This window comes from Gossypium hirsutum, chromosome A07 (assembly GCF_007990345.1).
Source record: "Gossypium hirsutum isolate 1008001.06 chromosome A07, Gossypium_hirsutum_v2.1, whole genome shotgun sequence".
Taxonomy (NCBI): Eukaryota; Viridiplantae; Streptophyta; class Magnoliopsida; order Malvales; family Malvaceae; genus Gossypium; species Gossypium hirsutum.
Window position 1 is genome coordinate 68518894 of NC_053430.1, and position 23321 is coordinate 68542214.

Here is a 23321-nt window from a genome sequence, read left to right on the forward strand (position 1 = left end):
TAGAGACATTGCTTTAGAGCCAACCATATGAAAAAATGAATCTGATGAGGGTCTTGAAACTTCTAAGGTATTTCCCAAAGCCACTTTTTTAAATTAAAAGTGTCTTCATGAACCTTCTCATAAGTATTTTTTAGAGAGAAAGAGCCAGTCAAGGTAGCTCCTCAAATAATTCTATCAGGACCTAACGAAGGATATGGCTGTGGTACATCTATTATTTTATTGATAATCTCCTCTGGTACCCAAAGCCTGAAAAGTTCCAAGTTCCAAGAGCCATCACCTGCAACCATACTACTAAGGGAACAATCTAGAAAAAGGTTAGCAAAATAAGGGATAAAATTTAATAAGGGATCGCAATTAGGAATCCAGGGGTCTTGCCAGCATTTGATACTATTTCCATCATCGGCTGACCAAGTCAGGTTCTCACGAATGAGAGGCCAAACCTTAGAAATGGATCTCCATAAAAAGGAATATCAACTCCTTGATAAATCTTCTAGTAAACCACTATGGACTCTATATTTTGACCAAAGCACCTGAATTTAAAGGGCATTGGTATTAGAAATGATGTTAAAACCAACTTTCATCATGAAAGAGGTATTATGGTCTTTCAATTGTCTGAGACCAAGACCTCCGTGAAACTTAGGTTGGCACACCAAACCCCAACTAACCAATGCTATCTTTGAGCTACCATTATGAACTCCTCAGATAAATTTCTGAACTATGCACTCAATCTCATCGCAAACACTTTGGGAACCATCATTGTCTGTATGAAATAACTGGGAATCAAAAGAAGAACATATTACATCAAAGTAACCCTTCCAGCTAAAGAAAGTTGACTGGCATCCCAACTAGACAATTTACTACGCACCCTTTCCACCATGAAACACAAAGTGATGCTAGTGAACCTTGTCATGAAAAAGTGGTACTCCAAGATAATACCCCAAATTAGTAACTTTTTGAAAACCAAAGAAATCACTTATATGCCCCCAAGTTGTCGTCCACACTTTTTGAGAAAAAGATATTAGTCTTCCGCAAATTAATCCGATGCCCCGAATAGTCACAAAAAAGTCATCCAAAATGCTTTTAATGACTTGAGCTTGATTATCATCAACATGACCTCAAGTTATCAACAAAGAAAAGATGAAATAATAGTGGGCCACCACGAGACAACCTAATAGGAGACCAACTACCAACATCAATAGCATTACGGATACTATGACCTAACCACTCCATGCAAAGAATAAACATATAAGGAGATAATGGACATCCTTGACGAACGCCCCTAACTGGTCAAAATTTCTAACTTAGGACACCGTTTCACAAGAACTGCATTGTAGAGCTAGAAATTGCAGACATAATAACATTTCATAAAAGAATAGGAATACCTCCAGCTTGGAGCGATGCCTCAATGAAATCCCACCGTACCCGATCATAAGTCTTCTCAAGGTCAATTTTGATGGGCATCCATTTCCTGTTTTTCTGTGTACCTCTCATGGAATGAATAACCTTTTGAGCGATGATAATGTTATCAGTGATGTTCCGTCCTGCAACAAAACCAACTTGCTCAGGAGCTAAAAGTCTCGGAAAGACCACTTTAAATCGATTGGCAATGATCTTCATGACCAGCTTATAAAAAATGGAACATAAGCTGATTGGTTGGAACTGAGAGAAATCTATAGGATTCTGGACTTTTGGGATAAGCACAATAAGAGAATTATTTAACTCCAAATCAATGCTTTTTCCTTCAAAGACCTCCTTAACCCACGTATAGACCGAGTTACCAACATGATCCGACTGACTTTGATAGAACAACACATGATAACTGTCATTCCCAAGAGCCTTCAAGGGTGCCATATAAAAAAAGCAATTTTAATTTTCTTATCTGACACCCGTCTGTTACAGATATTAAAACCCTCATCTTCAAGGCACGAGAAAGCAACAGATGGAAAATCTCTCATTGGCCTAGGATGCTCACCATACAGATTAGAGTAAAAATTAACCGCCTTGAGCTTCAGTTGATCATCATCCATAATCCACTCACCCAAGCCATTTTTCAAAGCAATAATTCTATTCTATTTACGTCTCCTCAAAGTGTACGAGTTAAAGAATTTTATGTTGCGGTCCCCCAAAACCAACCAATCACAATGCCCCTTTGCCGCCAAAAAACCTCTTCATGATGTAGCACATTCTCCAATTCCTCTTTCACATCCATCTCGACTTGCTTAAGAAACTCTGAGTTAGTTCTATCATGTTCAATCTCAATATGTTCCAGTTTACGAGACATGAGCTTTTTACACAAGTAAAAATATGACCATAAACCTCTTTGTTCCAATTCTTAACTCGGTCAGTAAACTTAGAATGTAGAGACGACATGCTAGCAGACACCCTCCAATTCTTAACTCAGTCAGTAAACTATGCTTTAAAGCCCTTCATCTCATGCATGATATCAACTCAAGAAAAATGTTTTCTATATAATTAAAGTGTCTTCGAATAATATAATTTATTTTAATTATAAAAAATATTTTTGTAATTTCTTTAATTAAATTACTAACTAGTTGATGATACAAATTCAAGAAAAATGAAAAATAATTCTGCATTTTAATATGATTCACGCATTAAATACAAACTTATAATAATATAAATTGCTATTAGAATTTTAAGTTAAGATATCAGAATATCAGTATCCGTAAAGGAACCAGTTGGCACTGATTACATTGGCTGGCAAATGGCCATCCAAAACCAAAATTACTCGTGCAGTCAGTAATACAACACAAACGACGTCGCTTGCAACCCAAGCCAATCCTCGTGTCGAAACGTGGGCCTGGCTTAGGCCTTTAGCTTTTAATCTTTTTTCTTATTATTATTATTTTAAAATTTTTATTATTGATTCTCCTCCGGTGCACTGCACAAACAGCCATCAACGAAGGGAAGAAATATAGATAAAAAGGAAAAACAAAAAAAAGGAGGCCACTCTCTTTCGTTGGTCTCTGGCATCGCCTTTTGAAGTTTGATGTTTATTGTTTCAAGTGAGGAACTGGATGGTCTATGGTTATTGATCCATTTCCCGTCTGATTCTGATTTCGTTTTTGTTCCATGTTTTCGTGGATTTGAATACAAATTGAAATTCAAATCCCAGCTTGGTGGTCGCTGCATAAATATTCGGGTTGACTGGAAATTGAATAATGGCGGCGCAAAACCAGACCGATCTGTTCGATGCTTATTTTAGGAAAGCGGATTTGGATGGCGACGGCCAGATCAGTGGAGCCGAGGCTGTTGCATTTTTTCAAGGCTCCAATTTGCCCAAACACGTTCTTGCTCAGGTCATTTCCCTCTTTGTTTTCACATTTCTCCTACATATTGACAACTTACCTTTCCTCTTTGGTGGCTCCGAGGCATAGATCAGATTTTATTTTATTTTTTCATTCCGCAAAATTTACAATGTTTCTCTTTAATTAGGGTTAGCTACTATTGGTTATTGAAAATGTTGGACTATATCAGATTTGGCTCTAATCGATCGCTAACTGCCAGTGGATTCTTTTTGGAGTTTTTCCTCCGATTCAGTCGTTTATATTTGTTGCTTTTGGATGTTGGCAAATATCTGACGATTGAGAGAAAAGGGTGACGGAGAACACATAATTGACATAGGATTTACACTAATCTTAACAACCCAATCTGACTTCAATTCGCAAATGTTATTGATTTTGGTTTTCTTTTTAACTGTCGGATTTTTTAAAATCTGAAGCACGAAGCAGGGGTTTGGAGATTTTTTTTGGAGAATTCTTGTATCTGCTTTACTTAGGAAGCTCTTAGTATGCAGAAACATAGCTTTTGTTGCAGTTACTTGAGTGTTTATTTTTCTTCTGATCCGTGCAGGTGTGGATGTATGCTGACCAGAAGAAACTGGGTTATCTTGGTAGACCAGAATTTTATAATGCCCTTAAACTCGTAACTGTGGCACAAAGTAAGCGAGAACTGACACCAGATATTGTTAAAGCTGCACTGTATGGCCATGCTTCTGCTAAGATTCCTGCTCCCCAGATAAACATTGCAGCCACACCCGCACCTCAGCCTAAGGTAGCTACAGTTCCTTCACAGGCCAGTGGCAATGCATCTGTACCATCCCAAAATTTTGGCCTCAAAGGGGCACCTGGCCTTGGCAATGTGGGTGTGAATCAGCAGTATGTACAACCGCTGCAAAGTCAGGTTGCAAGGCCATCTCAAACCATGCCTCCCAGCACTGCATCACAAACCCAAGTAGCACTTTCTGCAGAGGGCATGCTGAGGGGTAGTAACATGGTGGCTCCTCCTCGTCTTCCAACATCAAACTCCTCAACTAATTGGCAAAGTGGAAGTGGATTCCCAACCGGTGTCAGTAACCAAGTTCATAACCGAAGTGGTAGTCCTTCTACAAGTCAAGGATTTGGGCTTACAGCTTCGGCGTTGACATCTTCTATGCAACCGAGACCACAAGCAACTCCCGTGCAGATATCCTCTACTGCTCCAAACCTGAAAGATTCATCCATACCGTCCAGCCAGTCAGGAGCAGACAATCCCAAGGCATTGGTTGTTTCAGGAAATGGGTTTGCCTCTGACTCTCTTTTTGGTGATGTCTTCTCAGCAACTTCATTGCAATCAAAGCAAATTTCTTTGGCAACCACGTCGTCTGCAACTAGCTCCACTGTTTCAACGTCTGTTCCAGCTTCTGGGTCCCATCCTCCTGCTAAGTCAAGCCCAGCTGAGCCTTTGCAGAGTACACTTTCTCAACAATCTGTGGGTGGCCAGTATCATCCAGGTCATCCAACAGGAAGACAGTACCAGCAGGTTGCAGTTCAAAGCAATGCTGCACCTGGTTCATCTGGGTTTCCTACTGGACCTGGGAACTTGGCTTCTGGTCAGTCAACTCAGTCTCAACCCCCATGGCCAAAGATGACTCAATCTGATATACAGAAGTATACAAAAGTATTTGTACAAGTTGACGCTGATAGAGATGGAAAAATTACTGGTGATCAGGCTCGTAATCTGTTCTTAAGCTGGAGGCTTCCAAGAGGTAGGCTATAAGTGATTGTCAGCTTTTGGTTTATATCTGCTAGCTCAGTTGCTGGTTAAGTACCTTTTGTTTTCGCAATCTTATGGTGATAGTGCAACAGATCATGTGGTATCTGCATGGGCATAACTGGCAGATCATTAAAATTGTATTTTTTTTGTTTTAGATATTTCTTTTTAACAGCTATTCACAAATATTTTTAACTACTTATAAGTCTAAAGATGAGATTCTTTTTTATTATTTTAACTTATCAGTTGATATCACTTCTTTCAAGGTTCCATCTATACAAGTACCTCTATTCTTGGTATTGCTCTCTGAGTTTATTTAGAGTGAATATCTTCTTGTGGAATCATGAAACATAAAATTTTTAGCATCTTGAAAAATTTATGGCCAGTATTAATGGCCAAAATAAACAAAAATCCTTGATGAAACAGAAATTTAGTAAAAATGAAAAATGAAATCATGATATTGAGATCAATGGAAAACAAGAGTTCATTTTGAAGTGATAGGGCCCAAGCCAATAGGTCAGAGAAGTAGAGTTTGTGCATAAAGTTTTCTTTGTTTCTTTTGAAACTTTCAGAATGAGTAAAGAAATATTAAAAATTGCTTTGCAGTAATTCTTAAATGCATGATAGGCAGGTAGGGTTGTTGTAAAATGATGAATTCTACTATTGATTGATGAAATGTTAATCTATCATTCTTATTTGGAGCTGTTAATTTTAAATGGTCAGGCCACTGTATTCAATAAGTATAGTGTTAATTGTTAAATGAGGTTATATGTAATTTTAAGGAGAGAAAAAGGAAGAAAAATTAAAAAGAAGGCCAAAGTAAGATTTTGGGAAACAAAATTGAAAATTAAGATTTGTTTTCTGTTCAAAGACCTTTGTTCTCTCTTTCATTTCCAGTTTTAGTTAATGGATTTATTATATTTTCTTTCTGTGTGTATGTGTTCTTTTTCCTTCTGGTTTGCCTTCTCCCTCATTCTAAAGATAAGCCAGTTTCTTTGGTTTACATCAATCAATTTGATTACTGGAGGTGTTGTTGATGTAAGGACTTGTTTGATATATCATTGAGAACATCGATCTTAAATGATTTTTATTCTTTTCATATGCTTTGGGTTACTCAGTTTGGAAACCATTTTAACAAAATATTTTCAGTAAAATTTGTTTAAAAATTTATATAGTAGAAACCAAATTAGTTCATTTTTAGTACATTAACCTTTTTCTCTCTTCTTGTCACTTTATTTATTTTTTCTCTTATGAGCACTTACACCTCTTTTTTAGAATCTTATACATCTCTTACATTCAGAAATATTTTTGTGTTTCTTTTGAAAGGCAACTTGTGCCACTTTATGACATGATGGTCATTCTGATATTACTTATTGGTGTTCCAGAGGTCTTGAAGCAGGTGTGGGACCTATCTGATCGAGATAATGACAGCATGCTTTCTTTGAGAGAGTTTTGTACTGCACTTTATTTAATGGAACGCTATAGAGAAGGCCGCCCTCTTCCTTCTGTGCTCCCAAGTACCATCATACCTGATGAAACTCTATTGCCCACCCCAGGTCATCCTCCAGCTTCATACGGAAATGTAGCTTGGAGGCCTGCTCATGGTATTCTTTCCCTATTGTGTCATATTTATTCTGTATTTTCCTTTTCCATGTTTTCTTCATGGATCATCTCCTTTTACGAAAACATCTGCAATAGGTTTCCAGCAACCACAAGCTAGTAGTGCTCTGCGGCCACCTTTACCTTCTGCTAGGGGAAGACCACCAAGGCCAGGGCCAGTTCCTCAGACTGATGCCCAGCCGCTGCCCACTCAGCAAAAGTCCAAGGTTCCAGTTCTGGAAAAGAACCTTGTAGATCAACTTAGCCAAGAGGAGCAAGATGCTCTTAACTTAAAGTTCAAAGAGGCAACAGAAGCAAATAAAAAGGCATTTCCTCTTTTTCTCCGTTACTTGCTATGTTCAAGTGGCTAATATGGAATTTATTGAAACGCCTACCCCCAACCCTTTCCCATTTTTGATTCATTTGTATTTAATTGCCTTGAAATTTCTTTATATTTTAATTCTTTTTTCCTCAATCAATGCTATAAATGTGATCTGAGGTTTAGGGCTGTCCTGCACTTAGTTGGTTAGTACATCTCTTATTGTTAACTATTCTTGAGAGGTGGCTGAAGTAACTCTGTCTAGGAAATTTCTTGTGAAATGTGATACAGTATAAACTGTTCTAATTTAATTTCTTCTTTTGAGGCTCTATTTTCTCCGAAATGCCTGGTATTATCTTCTCTAGAAATTTTTTCAAGTCAGCCTCAATTTTTTTTCCCTTCTTTTGAAGGTCGAAGAGCTGGAAAAGGAGATACAAGATTCAAGAGCAAAGACTGAATTCTTCCGTGCTAAGATGCAGGAACTTGTGAGTATGCTCCTTTTGTCTGTACATCTTTCAACTATAGTTGACCTCTTTGGGATTACACAAACCCTAATCTACTAGAATGCTAGTTTGGTAAAGACTTAAGAATGCCTTATGCGGGAATCATCTTTGAACTATATTTTTGCTAAATGCATATGTTTCTTTTTGGTGTATTTGATGTTGCATCTTCAGACTACTGATTTGTTGCCCTTTTGTTGCCACTTGGAAATAGATTTTATATAAAAGCAGATGTGACAATCGACTTAATGAGATTACTGAAAGAGCCTCTGCTGACAAACGAGAGGTACTGTGCTTTTTATTTTCAGTGTTCCATAACTCAATTCTTTTCCATGCGGTTTTTTTGTTATTGGGTGGTTGAATTATTCTGTATTCCAGGTTGAAGCGTTGTCAAAGAAGTATGAAGAGAAATATAGGTTGTCTGGAGATGTAGCCTCTAGGTTAACCATTGAGGAGTCCACGTTTCGTGATATTCAGGTATTTAGGAATTTCCTATGCTTTGAGTAATAGCTAATGGTTGATTGGCTTGATAGCCATGCTTGAGTTTCCTCGTGCTGATAATTTTCATGTGCTTTGTTTCTATTTGAAGTTTCTGATAGATTGACTTCAATCACTTGCAGGAGAAAAAAATGGAATTGTATCAGGCAATTGTCAAATTAGAACAAGGAGACAACAAGGATGGTGCTCTCCAGGTATTATCTAATTGTAATTAACTAGATTTGGTCATGGAAACTGAAACTTGTATGTAAGAGCATGGTTTCTGTTGGCTTGTGCAGGATCGCGCTAATCATATACAATCAAGTCTGGAGGAATTAGTGAAGTCTGTTAATGAGCGTTGCAAACAATATGGATTACGTGCTAAACCGACTTCACTTGTTGAGCTTCCATTTGGTATTATTTCCTCTTCATATATGTTTGTTATTTTATTATATGATGTCTGGGCTTATTTGGTTGAGCAATGTACTTCCTGGATATTCTATGATGTTCCTGCCAAGGGACTTCTTTGTCAGAAATTATATCTGCAGTACCAGTACCTCTTTTTCCCTATCTTTTGGAGATGAACACTAGAAATGATGGTATTTTGTCCAAATTGGGATGATTCCTGTAGATGATAAGGTATGGCCACAGAGGATGCAAATTGAGGGGATGCGTATGTTAGAAAGATGGAGCAAATTGTTGCGAAGGGTAAAAGGCTGAAGTGGATATAAAAAAGAACAAAGTTAGAAAGGTTGAATGCATATCGAGGGATTCAAATGTTAAGATTGATGTATAGGAAAACTAGGAAGGACTATAATAGAAATGAGGATATTTGTCTTCAAGTTAGAATGATTCCTGTAGAAGATAAGGCATGGCCACATAGAATGCATAGCTTAGAAGGATGGAGAAAACTGACAATGAACAGGGTAAAAGGCTGAACTGGAATTGATAAATAAATACATAAAAGACCTGGTTGGAGGTTAATAATGATATGAATAGACCTTGAAGACACTGTGGTGGTCGATTAGAATGATTTATGGAGGAGGAATCGTGTACTCAAATGTAAAAATTTCTATGTCTTGGTTCTTTTAGCCGATCCCAACTATATTGGGAATAATTCTTTTTGGTTTAGTTTGTGGTTTGTTCTGTTCTGTTTATTCTACCATTCTTAATCTCCTTAATAAGTATTATATGATACAAATATAATCATGTCACTTTTTATTTGCCTTTTAATTTGCATTGAGCTGAATATGCTTGCAAGTCCCCCCCCCCTTTTTTCCTTTTTCATATTGTAAATTTAAGATATCTAGAGAGCTTTAGTTGATTTTGGTTTCTGAATCAGGCTGTGTTTTTTTTTTAAACAATTCATTATGCAACTAAACTCATGTTTATTTTTTATAATCATATACGTAAAAGATTTTTCACTTTATTGTCAACTTTTCTTAGGCTGGCAACCTGGAATCCAAGAAGGCACAGCTGATTGGGATGAAGATTGGGACAAGTTTGAAGATGAAGGTATGTACCTGTAGGGCTTATCCTTTGATGTTCAACCTAGCGTTTGGTGAACCACATTCAAGAATGGATTTGGCATACCCTTTACATAAAATTTGATATGGTGCTTTCTTCTGAATATGGCGTATACTATTCTGATGAATCATACTTCTTCTAGGATTCACGTTTGTAAAGGAGCTCACACTTGATGTGCAAAATGTCATAGCCCCTCCAAAACCAAAGTCTTCATTAGTTAAAAAAGAGACAGCTGCTGATGCTAACTCAGATAAGGTTCCAGATACAAGTGAAAGGATACCTGAGAAAGACTTTGCAGTTGACCACAGTGAGGATGGCCTGGCAAAAAGTTCATCTGGAAATCCAGCTGTTACAACAGATACGCTATCTCAAGAATTCCAGGATTCCCATGTGACGAGTAGTGGTGGTGAAGGTTCGCCCCATGCTCAGAAGGCGAGTGATCCTTATGAATCTCCCCGTGCCAAGAAAACTGGTGATAATGATAGCTTAGCTCTCGCTAAAGAGTCTAGCAGGTATGTTGTTTAGTTTGCAATATTATGTAGTTCTCCAGCAACTATTCCTCTTGCATCTAATTTCTGCAAGCAGTGAACCTACACATGGTTGTGCAGTAGGGATTTGTTTCCTTTTTCCTTTTTTCTTTCTTAAGTCTTTGATGTTGAGCTTAAGGTGTCTTGACTGACTGGTGATTTACCTCTACAGTGATCAGGGTGGTGCCGAATCTTTATTTTCTGAGGACAAGGGTTTTGATGAACCTAGCTGGGGAAAATTTGATTCTCAGCATACAGATCCAATTTGGGGCTTTGACATTGAACGTGGCACGGTAAGCAGATTTTTTGTCTTTCAGCACTCATTCAGATTAAACTACATGTTGTTTTTCTCTCTCAAGTCAAATCAAGAGAATGAAACCTATTTTCTCTATTTGGCTTGGGTTTTCTTGGTCATTTATTTGTTTCAGTTCTGCTGCCAATGAAAAAGAATTATGTTTCAGTTATGATGATTTTTTCTTTTTTTGGTTTTTTGGTTTTTTGGCCGAGGCTGAGTAGTGCCAACATTTTCTAGTTTAATATCTCAGGACCATTTAGTGTCAAATTAGTTTATCAAAGGAAACCATGTATTGTTTTCTCTCTTGGATGCCAGTTTCTTTTGCTTGTCTTGATTTCAATATTTTTCTTAATGGATGTTTGTTTCTTGATGCTCCTTTTGGTAACTTGGATTTGAAAATTTTGGATTTCATTTATTCTGTATATGTTAATAATGAAATGCCTATACTATAGGCAAATTAGTTGAGATTCAATCTAATATATATTAAAAAAGTATAAAAAACATGGATTTGCCAAATCCAAAAATATTTTAAGGATTTCAAATTCATTCCAAATTCTAAAGTCCTAATTCCCAAACACTACCTGAAAAAATTGATTTGTCAGAATTTTATTGAGAATCACAAATTGGTCTAAAGAGAACTTTTCTTGCAGGAGATGAATACTGAGAGGCATGATGATAACTCTATATTTGGTCTTGGCGGCTTCAACATAAAGCCCATAAAAACGCAGTCCTCACAGTCTGAAAATTTATTCCCAGGGAAAGGTCCATTGTTTGCAGATTCTGTTCCAAGCACCCCTGCCTACGCAGGTGACATGTTCCAGGGGAAGAGCTCATCAGTTTTTGGGGAATCTGTTCCAAGCACCCCTGCTTATGCAGATAACATGTTCCAGGGGAAGGGCTCATCTGTTTTTGCAGATTCTGTTCCAAGCACTCCGGCCTATGCAGATAGCATGTTTAAGGGGAAGAGTTCGTCCTTGTTTGCAGATTCTGTTCCAAGCACTCCTGCCTATGCAGATAACTTGTTTAAGGGTCAGGGTTCATCCATATTTGGAGATTCTGTTCCAAGCACTCCTGCCTATGCAGATAACTTGTTCAAGGGGAAGGGTTCGTCCATATTTGCAGATTCTATTCCAAGCACTCCTGCCTATGCAGATAACATGTTCAAGGGGAAGAGCTCATCTATTTTTGCAGATTCTGTTCCAAGCACCCCTGCTTATCATTATGGGAGCTCCCAACAGGGTTTTGGTGAAGGATCAGATGGTTACTCGTTTGACAGCTTCTCTAGGTCTGATTCATTCAATATGCAAGATGGTGGATTTTTTCAATCCCGCACCTTTGACAGGTTTGATTCCATGCGCAGCTCAACAGACTTTGATCAGGGTTATGGGTTCCCCCCATTAAGGTTTGATTCATTTAATGCAAGTGATCAACCTGATAGTGGGCTAAACAAATCTCCAAGACATTCGCTAACGAGGTTTGATTCTATGCGAAGCACTACAGGGTTTGATCATGGTCACGAGTTCTCATCATTCGATGATGCTGATCCATTTGGGTCTACGGGGCCATTTAGGACATCACTGGAGAGTCAGACACCAAGGAGAGATGCCAATAAATGGAGTGCGTTTTAGATATAAAAGTATATAATATAATATAAATTGGATTAAATGGACTAACGGGGTTGTGGTTATCATGTTAAGCCTTGTAGGTGAAGAAGATTTTGGTCATTTGTGTGGCGGCTTTGATTCTTTTATTAGCATAAATAGCGACTGATAATGGAGTGGTTGTGGCAGTGTCTTTATTGTTTTTTTTTTCTTTTCTGCAACTTTATACCGTTGTTCGTTTTGTCTTTTATTTGAACTGGTGGTTTTTAGTTGTAGAAGCTTCAATCATCCTTGTTCATGGACAGGTATGGACTCACGACATGTTTCAAAATAGTTGGTAATAATCATTGTACGCGGTATCGAACGTAAAATTTGTATAAACTCATTTCCCATGCACTACGTTTTTTTGTTATGGTTTCTGGTTTTCTTTTTTAGTATATATTTATATTAGCTGAATGTTTGTCTTCCTGATGGCATGGAGTAGAGGATGATTTTGAGCTAATGGTGTTAGGTTTGATAGCACAAAAGATCTCATGTGGCCTACACTTGGTGGCAATTTTCCTTTTTTTAATATTACCTTGGAGATTTGAAAGTTGATCAACTGATTGATCTTTGGTTGTTCTACAACAATCTACGTACAGTAGTAGCAATATACATAGCCAAAACAAAAACAAAAACAAAACAAAACAAAGTTTCTTCACTACAAGCACAGGTAATAAATAAGGAATCCCGCAATTCCAAATTTTCCGTACAGCAAAAGAAGAAAAAAGAGGGCCATGCACAAGCCCAACACTTTTCCAAACTCTTTGTATCTTTTTACTGACTACAATTGCACTATTCCTTCAAGACAATAAACACAGCCAAGTCAACCATATCAATCATCAACTCAGCAACACTGTCCGCATCCCATCTTTTACAGGCCAGTTGTGCCACGATGGGGTATTATATATTTCAAAGGTGAAAACAATTCTTGGAGTTTTCTTTCAAAAAAAGTCATCTCATGAGAGAAAAGTAACTTTTTGTCTTCAGTCCACCCTAGAGTAATCAATGTGGAATGATTTCAAGACCTTACTCACAGAACCCCCAATGCTCAGTCGTATTAACGTTTCTTGGAAATAAGTTGAGTTTGCATATCGAAAAGAAAATCTAGCTCTCCCTCCAAACATTTCTCCTATAAACACCACAACACAGAATTACAAGGACTAATATGCGGCGCTGACACAACATTCCATCCTCCCTTCCTCATGCATGTGCAAAAACTTCTAACTGATCCCATCTGTCTTCATTTAATTGAATATCTCCACACCACGATCGAACATGGCACACTCACAGATTATTATTATATTGTAACTGTCAGCATTTGGGAGGCAGCTTTGCTCCACTTTCACCTTAGCTATTCGATAATAACCCTTCTCAAACAAACACCTCCCTTGCTCTCAACTTTCTCTACAAGGCTTCAGCTAATGACACCAGCATTGCAGAGAATTTTTATAAAGCATGAATCAAAGCGTCATAGGCCAGAGTGTATGGTTTTACACTACAGCGCTAGATTTGGTGACTTCCAAAAGTTTAAAAACATAGGCAAACAATAAAAGCCCTAGCCAAATCATCATCTTCCTTAACAAGAGGGTGCAGCATCGAATAGAAAATTATTTAAGAACATGGGTATTTTTGGAGCAGTTGTCAAAGGATTGAGAGTGGGTGAAATTTAGGAGCTTTCAAGGCTACTGGAAGGTTGCTTGGGCTGATTTCTGGTCTGGTCTAGTATTAAAAAGTGAAATTGCTCATGAACATAAGGATGCAAGTCTTGAAAGAAGCGATTTTACATTAAGTTTGGCTTCTATGGTTGACAACGCTGAAACTCTCCAACTCAAGTTTAATGTAACCATACGACTCCAATTTTATATTTTTCTCATCATACATACAAGCCGTCGTATCCCAAAACTTTAGAAATGTCTAATGCATACATATATCTGACATTTACACCAAATTCGAGTAGCCTAGCTTAGGAGTACGGACATGTAATGATCAAAGTATAATGCAACCATAATAGTAGGACTAGGAGTATAAAATTTTACTTGAAAATTTTGGATATTGAAAACAACAATTGAGAAGTGATGCAGTGAATTAATATAATGTTTGAAAGTTGCAGAAATTCATCCAACAAAAACGTTTCAAGGTTTTTCAACACAGACAATATGTCGAACAGCTAAGATGCATCAAATCCAAAAGCTAAGAAGAACATTACCATTTTTTTTAGATTGAAGAGTAAATGAAGAATCTAATCCAAGTCCTTCACCACCTTAATCCCCATGGTACTAGCAGTCCCAATAATGGACTTACAAATACTCTCCAGGGACATGTACTGACAATATGGATCGGATTGCTTAATCTTGGCAATCTCGTAAATATGTCTGACGGACAAAGTGGTGGCGACCAAGTGGCCAGGCCGGCTGCTTCCGGACTCGATACCCGCTGCCTTCTTCAAGTACCAGGTGACGGATGGAGACTTGACAGTGAACTCAAAGGTGTTGTCTTTGAAGGCGGTGATAGTGACAGACATGGGGGTGTCGGGCTTGTACTTTTGGGTTCGGGCGTTGAAGTCCTTGCAGAAGGCCATTAGATTAAGTCGATACTGACCCAGGGCTGGACCTACTGGGGGTGCGGGTCGTGCTCCTCCAGCCGGTACAGTCAGCCTGATGGTGGCCGCCACTGGACGGCGGGTTAGGATTTCTTTCAGGGTCGACATGCCTCTCTTTGATTTTGCTTACCCTACTGTTTTTTTCTATTTCCCAACGATGTTGGGCTTGGAAAATTTACATAAATGGGTGCAAATAGTAAATGGCAAATTGGAAGGTATTATTTTTACTTTTGGTTAATTACTTTGATTCCAAATTTTAAAACCATCTAATTGAGTGCTCTTGGTATCATATTATATCAATTAAGTCCTTTTATTTGCTTATGATATTAAATAGATAAATCAAATTTTAAACATCCAAATATTAAAATTTAGGACTATTTCTTTCTTTGTAATAGTTATAATAACTAAGCCATATATATTCAATATTTGATCCAAATGTTATATTCGAGCTAGCATTTAATGTCTAAGTACTTGATTGATACTATATTATTACTTTAAGGACTTAATTATAACATTTGAAGAATAATTTAGACTATAATTTAGGGGTGTTTTGATGCAATTAACCAAAAAAGGAATAGGTAAGTGATTGGGCTGGGCTGGGTTGGGCAATTTTTAGGTTTTAAATGGCAGAAAAAGAACTGAGGAAGAAGGCGTTCACTCGGTTTTGTTTAATTTTTCAATAATTTATATCTTTAGCTAGTAATTTGATTCTTTGCTGCCTCCACACTCCCACTTCAAGTTTAAAGATAAGGGCTAAGCGTTTGGAGGCAGAAATCTTCAGCAAAGAAGAGAAGAGAAAATGTTGAAGAGCAACACGTTCAGCAGGAAGACCAAGGCCGGCAGAATTAAGAAGGTTGCGATTCCTCTCCTCCTTTTTGTTTTAATTTATTACATATAAAAATGGAAAAGATTTTGAATCCCTAACTAAGTAACAGAGGTATTTACTTTAGTTTATAATGATGATAATGGAATGTATTTGAATTGCTTGTGGCATGGGGATGGGGATGGGACAGGAAGTTAGAGAAATATATCTGAGAGACGACATTTACTGTGGAGCTGCGGCTTGCAAAACGTGTGACAGTTCCACGTCACGTGCTCCTTTGGATGTTGCTTCTCCCCTTCTCATTCTTGATACCAATGTCCTTCTTCATCAGGTTTTTTTCTTTTTCTCTTTTGGCTTCAATATAATTATACTGAATTCTTTCATTGTGTTCTCAAATTTTAACGTTTCATTTTCATTATTACTATTACTATTATTAATATATGTTATAAGATCGACTTGCTTGAGAACTCTGCCATCGACAATGCGGTGCTGCTATCTGTGGTGCTGGATGAAGTTAAGAATAAGAACATGGCCGTTTACAATAGACTTAGAGCTCTTTCCACCAATCCTCTCCGCAAGTTCTATGTTTTCAGTAACCAGTTCCATAAGTTGGTTTTCTCATTCCTCGCCATTCATTTCCTATCAAATTCTCTACTTTTCACTCACAGCTGCAAATAAAATGATTTTATTTTCAGCCTCTTATCCAGTGTTTTCTTTCTTTTTCTTAACAGAGACACATTTGTAAAGCGCATGGATGGTGAAACTCCAAATGATTACAATGACAGAGGTTAGATTTGCACTTTAATATCTCTCTAAGCATTTGCTTCTGAAATTCAGCTTGTTTACTACGTCCTGTTGTTCTTCAGCAATTCGGGTGGCTACTCAATGGTATCAAACTCATCTTGGTACTGCAGCAACAGTTTTACTTATAACCAATGACAGAGACAATAAGAGGAGGGCTGGTGAAGAGGGCATTTCTGCTGACACAAGTATGCACACTCTACTTGCTTAGGAACTTCTATCAACTTGATATTTTATATATTGGCTTACCAGTTACCACTAATTATTTAATACCACCTCTATTTGCAAATTATTAGGATTATTCATGTGGTATGCTAACCGTTCAATGGCCAACTTGTTTCAGTTCAGTCCTATGTAAAATCATTGGGCCAACCAGAGTTGCTTGACCTGCTTGTTCAACCTGCATCCGAATCTGAAGATACTGTCATGGTAGAAATTGAAGATTTGAGACCTTCCAAGAGACAAGTTGTTTATCAAGAAGTATGTTTGCCAATGCTGTTTGCCATTGTTAATTGTAAACAATGAATTTGGTTAAGATTTGTTCACATGAAACAAATTGGTTCTCTAAGGCCTAATCTTTTCTTTGTTTAGCATAAACCCATGTCTGAGATTACGTCGGGCTTGCATCGTGGAATATACCATCAAGGAAAGCTTCGTGTTAATCGCTACAATCCATTTCAAGCATATGTTGGAAGTGAGAGCATAGGTGATGAAATAATTATATATGGACGTCAAAACATGAACAGAGCTTTTGATGGTGATATAGTAGCTGTGGAACTTCTGCGCCAAGATCAGTGGCATGAGGAGAAGAACTTATCCATCGCGGATGAAGGTATTAAGGTTTTTATGTTTTCTGGGTTCATTGGAAACGTTTAATGCTTTTTCATGTTTATAAGTGATTATGAGTATGCTGCCTGTACACATTAATGTTGTAAAAGGGTGCTTACATGTTTGCATTTTAAGCACGATGCTTGGTATCTTTATTGGTTCTTCCATAAATAAATACTTTTATCATGGTCTCCCTTGCATAAGGGTACAAAATACTAAACATACTGCTATCTCTTTCACATGCATCTAGTTTCTTAGTATTTTCTCTCTTCCCTTTCAGAGGATGAGGAAGAAGATGATGTTCATTTAGCTCCAAGCAGTGCTGATGATGCCCCTAGAACTACGAATCTGGTATCAGATTCTGCCACTGATATGAACTCCACTCCATCACGGCCATCAGGCCGTGTTGTTGGTATTATAAAGAGGAACTGGCACTCGTAAGTTATCTTGCTACCATAATTAACATAATGCACTTAATATCTGTTTTTTCTGTTTTTTTTTTGCTGGTGCATACCTCGTAACTGCTTCAACCGGGTGAGGGCCCAGTAATGAACTAAATAAGTATGATTGTAACTTGTTTTCTTTATGATTGTAACTTGTTTTCTTTCTCCTAGTTCAGCCTGTTCTAGTTTTAATTTTGTGTATTTCTATCAGTTTGTTCAAGTTTTATCTTTAGTGAAGTTGTCTCAAATAATTGAATTTGAGAGGTATTCTTCATATATCCTATTGTGTGGTCATGTGGTAAACTTTTAATCTTTGTGGGTTCAGTGTCTTCACTGCTTTTTGAATCAAACATGTTCTTAAGATTTGTTCTTCATTTTTCCCTGCATAATGATGTTGATTATTTCTTGTTATTTTGCTTATAGTCTAAATGATCACTTGCAGTTATTGTGGGTCTTTGGAACCAATGTCTATGCCTGCTGGGACTGGAAGCTTTACATCTGCCCTATTTGTCTCCAAAGATCGTAGAATTCCTAAGATTCGGATCCAAACCCGGCAGCTTGAAAATCTTTTGGATAAGAGGATAATTGTGGCAGTTGATTCTTGGGACCGTCAGTCTCGGTATCCTTCTGGTCATTATGTACGAGTCATTGGAGAAATAGGTGATAGAGACACCGAGAGTGAGGTCTGTGATAATAGCTTCTTCATCTCTCTCTCTATATATATATATTATATATGTCTTGGTGGTAATTCGCTTAGTAATACTTGTATATTGTGTTGCAGGTGGTGTTGATCGAGAATGACATAAACTCAAGGCCCTTTTCTTCCCAAGTTTTGGCTTGCCTGCCACCATTACCATGGTCTGTGTCTAGTGAAGATGTGGCAAATTCAATCCGGCAGGATTTACGATCTTTGCGTGTCTTTAGCGTGGATCCACCTAGTGCGTATTCTTAGTGGACTGTAGTGAATTATGTGTTTTGCAAATGCCATACAGATAGACATGCCTCTTGCTTCTGCAGGTTGCAAGGACATTGATGATGCACTACACTGTACAGCTCTTCCTAATGGGAACTATGAAGTTGGAGTTCGTATCCTATATACTGTCTATTTATTCTTTTTTATAAAATCAGACTTGTATTTTATGTGATGGGATGAATGGAGTTGACACTGATATGCATCTTTTACAATTTACCTTTTATAAAACTTTAGGGTTTGTTGGAAGGATTTTTATTCCATTTTTCCAAATAAAAATATATACACAAAAGATTATCAAGTGCTCTGAAATCTATTTCTTCTTATGTAAGAATACGTGCTTTTTACCGCTGTAGTATGTTCTTTTTTTTAAAAATGAAATTCCTCTGTTGAGCCCTTTTCTACCTCTATGATGCATTTCCATATGAAGGTATAAAGATGGTAACAGATTTGCAACAATTATATTTTCCTCATAAAAAGGCTTTTATGTATTTAAAGTCTCTTCATGTGGTTAGATGTTCTTTAATAATATCTGGTCAGACATTGCTGATGTAACAAATTTTGTTCACCCGGGCACCCCGCTGGATGGTGAAGCTTCCCAGAGGGGCACATCTGTCTACCTTGTTGAGCGCCGGATTGACATGCTTCCTAAACCTTTGACAGAAGGTCATTCTTGTATTTCTTTTTCCCCTTCCCAATAAGTTTTAGTCTTGTATATGGTCATAAAAAGGTTTTGTTGGATTCTATACTTGGTTTCTTAATTGTTTTTCTGATATTAAAGTACTAATGGTCATTATTTGCAGATATATGTTCACTTAGGGCTGATGTAGAAAGGCTAGCCTTTTCAGTTATTTGGGTATGTGCTACTAAATTATTCAAATAATTTTAAGGCTAGGTTCTAGTATTCTTTTTAAATAAATAAAAACTTACTTCCACCTGAATTCCAGGAAATGACGCCTGATGCAGAGATTATCTCAACTAGATTCACAAAAAGTGTTATCAAATCTTGTGGTGCTTTGTCTTATGTTGAAGCCCAGGCTAGGATGGATGATAGGTGCTTTAATGTAGCCCTTTGACTAAGTGTTTAAAGATCAGCTCATTTTAATTTATTGCACCCTTATCTAATTTATGGAGCTACATTTTTTTCTTGTTCAGTTATTGTGTGGCTTCCCTCTTAAGCTAGATTTCTTTAGTTGGGTTAATTTTGGAGACAAAAGGATCATTCCCTTTAGGGTGTTAAGTTTGGATCTTACAAGATGTTAATTTACATATTTGCTAGAGAGCTTCTATTATTTTGCTTCTAATAGGGAGCATGCTGGTTTTTAGGGTTTTGTCTATGTTAAAGGTTGATAGTTGTGTGAGTTTCTCAACTGTTAGTTGCTATTATCATTTCTTTGGTTGTTTTGGTAGAAGTATGATTTCTTATCCACCTAGTTTTAACTTATTTCCTTACTCCGTCAAATACTCCAAGCAAAAGAACATTTGCCATTTCCTTTCTTGCTCAGTTGGTCCAAAAAAAAAATGTGAATACAATCTTGGAAATTTTCATTTTAGCACATTCATGTATTTCTTTCTATTTCTTGAGTTGTGGCTGGTGTCTGAGCATTCTGATTGCTTTTGTACTTTTGCAGTCGACTGATGGACCCATTAACTACAGATTTGAGAAATATGAATGCATTGGCTAAGGTCTGATATCAAAGAGGCTGCTTCTGCTCTTAATCGCAATATAGTGGGGTTAATTAGCCTTCAATTTAATTTTCTCCATGTTTATTGTCACATGTGAAACTGCAGATAATGAGGCAGAGACGTATCGATAGAGGAGCCTTAACTCTTGCTTCTGCCGAAGTCAAATTTCAAATTGATACTGAGACTCATGATCCTCTTGACATTGGTTTGTTGCCTAATGCCATTTGTTTTACTCTTAATATGGAACACGAATCAAGATATTTTAACATCAATTAGAAGAAAAAATCAGTCCATCCAAAAAATGATCTTTTTTGTCTGTCTGTCAGCAACCATGAGTTGTTGCAGTGAGACAATGGAATTGTATCATGATGTTAATTATTGCTCTTGACCCAATTTTTCAACATGATAACATACCCTAGATCTTTTTTAAAAAATTATTAAGGTCTTCTTGTAGTTGGCTATGTTTGAGGTGCTAAAGGTAGTAACTAGACATGAACATGGAATCTAATATTTCATTTTTGGTTCATTATGATTTTATAGTTTCTCATAAAAACAAACAAAAAGGTGATCTCAAAAATTGCTGCAAGCAGAATATGTTCTGCAGACTATGATGTCATGTTTTAGGAACCATATTTTAGAACTTTTTCTGTGTAAACCTTTTTTGTTTAATAAAAGGTTTGCATAACGCTGGTTTTCTTCTACTAGTTCACTGTTTCTGTCCTTTCAATTCCTATGCATTTGGCCTTTTCTTCATTTGTCCAATGGTGACCAGTAGTAATTAAAAATTATGATCAAGACAATACTAATTAAATTAAATAGTTTTTGAGATCCCAAAATCCAGAAAGAATGTTTTTCATTTTTGGTCATGCCTCAATTTTTGTCTGATATCTGAGTTAATCATTCAGGCATGTATCAGATTCGAGAAGCAAACCAAATGGTTGAGGAATTCATGCTTGCTGCCAATGTTTCAGTTGCCAAACAAATCCGTGATTGTTTTCCTTCTTGTTCGCTACTAAGGTAAACTTGTTTTTACTGTACTTCTTTGCTATAATGTTCTTGTGGGACTTACATTTCTATTGTACCTCTTCTTTCATTCACCGTCTAGTTCTGGTTTGTGCTTCATGATTTAACCATAAGGTTTATCCCTTCAAAAAAATTATTTTATTTTTGTAAATGCCAGCAGAAATCCCAACCAGTTTATGATCCTGCGTAAATTTATATCACTGGAATTATTTATCATAAGATAAATAAGATTGCATGTTAGTATTTTTAATGTGAACCACTTGGTCCAAGATGGTGTTTAATCATAAAATTAGCATTAGCGGATGATAATTGTCACTATTATACATCATGTAATCTCTTCAACAATCCAGATTATCAATGGAAAATTCCAGTGTAGTGGCTATTTCTTTGACATTGACACTGCTGTTGTCTGACACTCGGCCTTGCCTCCCTGACATTAATTTTTGGTTCAGGCGGCATCCAACTCCCACCAGAGAAATGCTTGAACCTTTGTTGTGCACTGCTGCTGCCATTGGACTCGAATTGGATGTTTCATCATCAAAGGCATTGGCTGATTCCCTTGACCGTGCTGTGGTATGGTTCCTATTCATTATATATTTGTCTGACAGTTCAGCTGACTTACCACCTCAGATGATTCCTTTTCTAGACATTTCTTCATCCAACTTCTTGCTTGTCTGGCTTCTTTTCTTTTTTTCCGATTTTTGCTACTTGGGACATGTTCATGTATTTGTTTGGCCTCTCTCTTTCATAGTTGATTCTTACATCTGAGAAAAATTGCCTTGCAGCGTGATGATCCTTACTTTAATAAGTTGATTCGGATACTGGCAACTAGGTGTATGACACAGGTAAAGTTAGCTAGGAAATTTTTTCAATCTCCAGATGATTTTGACCTACGCACTTTTTAACTTGGTACTAATTTGCCTTGGTTTCAAATTAGGCTGTTTATTTCTGTAGTGAGGACCTCAGCCCCTCAGAATATCATCATTATGGCCTTGCTGCGCCCCTATATACTCATTTCACTTCTCCTATTAGGAGATATGCAGGTTTGTGAACAAAAATTTCTTTGTTACTTTACCTTTTCTTGCTGATGTATACTTGATGATACTATTGATCAAGTATGGAACCTTCCTTGCAGATGTGATTGTGCACAGGTTGCTTGCTGCATCTCTAGGGATCGATAAGCTTCCACCAGTTTTCCAGGACAGATCTCAACTAACTAGCATTGCTGATAGTAAGTTTTTTTTTCCTTTCATACTGTTTTTGAGGCTCCCATGGATTTGGGTAACAAACTTCACATACCCATGATATCCATTCTCAGCTTCCTATGCATTTTACCTGTTTCAGATCTGAATTATCGACATAGGAATGCCCAAATGGCAAGCAGGGCCTCTGTTGAGCTCCATACTCTCATTTACTTCAGAAAACGGTAACTGCCTTGGCCTCTCCCATGGAATTGAAACTGCCTTCTATAGAGCATAATGAATAATTGCTCATGTTTTGAATTTATTTTTTTATCTTATGCTGCAGGCCCACTGACACAGAAGCCAGAATAGTGAAGATAAGGTCCAACGGGTTCATTGTGTTTGTGCCCAAGTATGAACTTAGATCCTTTATGCTGGATTATCTGTATATGTTCCTCGTGTCTTTCTTTTTCTATCTGCTGTGTCTAGGCGAGAAAAGATAATGTTTTGGCATTTGTGTTTGTTGGGTAGAGAAAAATGTAACATGAGTGTATGTTATATAAAACGAACAGATATGGAATAGAAGGCCCGGTGTACTTGACAGGCAGAGGAGAGAAGGGAAGCGGGGAGTGGCATGTGGACGAGCAGCAGCAGAAGATTGTAAAGATGGACAATAGTAATAGTAATAGCCTTTCCTACAGTGTACTGCAATCAGTGAGGATCCACATGGAGGTTGTGGAACCCCAACCGAACCGCCCTAAACTGCAGCTTACTCTTATTACCTAGAAGTAGAAGATAACATCAACATGCACAAAGGAGGAGCTTTTATTAGGTCATATAGAGTGTTGTATTATTATATAAGATGCAAATGGAATGAATCTTGTTGTGGTAATTATAGTAACTGGCCTTTGGTTTGGGTTAACTGATGTTGGATTGACACAAGAAACATTTTTGTTCATGGAGTGAGTGTTCCTATTTCTATATGTTATTTTTGCAATAACAAAAAGAATGAATAAATAAACTAACACAAC

General features: G+C 37.2%; 3 protein-coding genes across 3 annotated transcripts; 2 read left to right on the forward strand and 1 right to left on the reverse strand.

Annotated features, from left to right (window-relative positions):
* The first annotated feature begins 2868 nt into the window (after positions 1-2868).
* Positions 2869-12293, forward strand: LOC107955298 (epidermal growth factor receptor substrate 15-like 1). The gene is made up of 13 exons (XM_016891035.2): positions 2869-3317; positions 3871-5044; positions 6435-6653; positions 6748-6974; positions 7378-7452; positions 7682-7753; positions 7846-7944; positions 8088-8159; positions 8244-8358; positions 9391-9459; positions 9614-9983; positions 10171-10291; positions 10944-12293. Exons 1-13 carry the CDS (start codon positions 3180-3182, stop codon positions 11919-11921), a joined length of 3729 nt encoding a protein of 1242 aa, XP_016746524.2. The 5' UTR covers positions 2869-3179; the 3' UTR covers positions 11922-12293.
* A 1708-nt stretch (positions 12294-14001) lies between these two features.
* Positions 14002-15186, reverse strand: LOC107955299 (54S ribosomal protein L19, mitochondrial). Its single transcript, XM_016891036.2, has one exon. It carries the CDS (start codon positions 14641-14643, stop codon positions 14176-14178), a length of 468 nt encoding a protein of 155 aa, XP_016746525.2. The 5' UTR covers positions 14644-15186; the 3' UTR covers positions 14002-14175.
* On the forward strand, positions 15187-23248 carry LOC107955297 (exosome complex exonuclease RRP44 homolog A). The gene is made up of 24 exons (XM_016891034.2): positions 15187-15388; positions 15549-15689; positions 15809-15966; positions 16090-16145; positions 16225-16347; positions 16503-16639; positions 16751-16991; positions 17268-17424; positions 17873-18113; positions 18212-18368; positions 18448-18516; positions 18941-19066; positions 19204-19256; positions 19348-19454; positions 20032-20086; positions 20192-20291; positions 20992-21103; positions 21562-21682; positions 21895-21954; positions 22047-22152; positions 22245-22340; positions 22454-22535; positions 22637-22702; positions 22863-23248. Exons 1-24 carry the CDS (start codon positions 15335-15337, stop codon positions 23074-23076), a joined length of 2832 nt encoding a protein of 943 aa, XP_016746523.2. The 5' UTR covers positions 15187-15334; the 3' UTR covers positions 23077-23248.
* The last annotated feature ends 73 nt before the right edge of the window (positions 23249-23321 follow it).

Coding starts and splice junctions, on each gene's coding strand:
- LOC107955298 (XM_016891035.2), top strand. CDS start 3,180: ATGGCGGCGCAAAACCAGACCGATCTGTTCGATGCTTATTTTAGGAAA. Junction 3,318..3,870: donor CCAAACACGTTCTTGCTCAG/GTCATTTCCCTC, acceptor TGATCCGTGCAG/GTGTGGATGTATGCTGACCA. Junction 6,975..7,377: donor CAACAGAAGCAAATAAAAAG/GCATTTCCTCTT, acceptor CTTCTTTTGAAG/GTCGAAGAGCTGGAAAAGGA.
- LOC107955299 (XM_016891036.2), bottom strand. CDS start 14,643: ATGTCGACCCTGAAAGAAATCCTAACCCGCCGTCCAGTGGCGGCCACC.
- LOC107955297 (XM_016891034.2), top strand. CDS start 15,335: ATGTTGAAGAGCAACACGTTCAGCAGGAAGACCAAGGCCGGCAGAATT. Junction 20,087..20,191: donor ATATGAATGCATTGGCTAAG/GTCTGATATCAA, acceptor GTGAAACTGCAG/ATAATGAGGCAGAGACGTAT. Junction 22,153..22,244: donor TCCTATTAGGAGATATGCAG/GTTTGTGAACAA, acceptor CCTTCCTTGCAG/ATGTGATTGTGCACAGGTTG.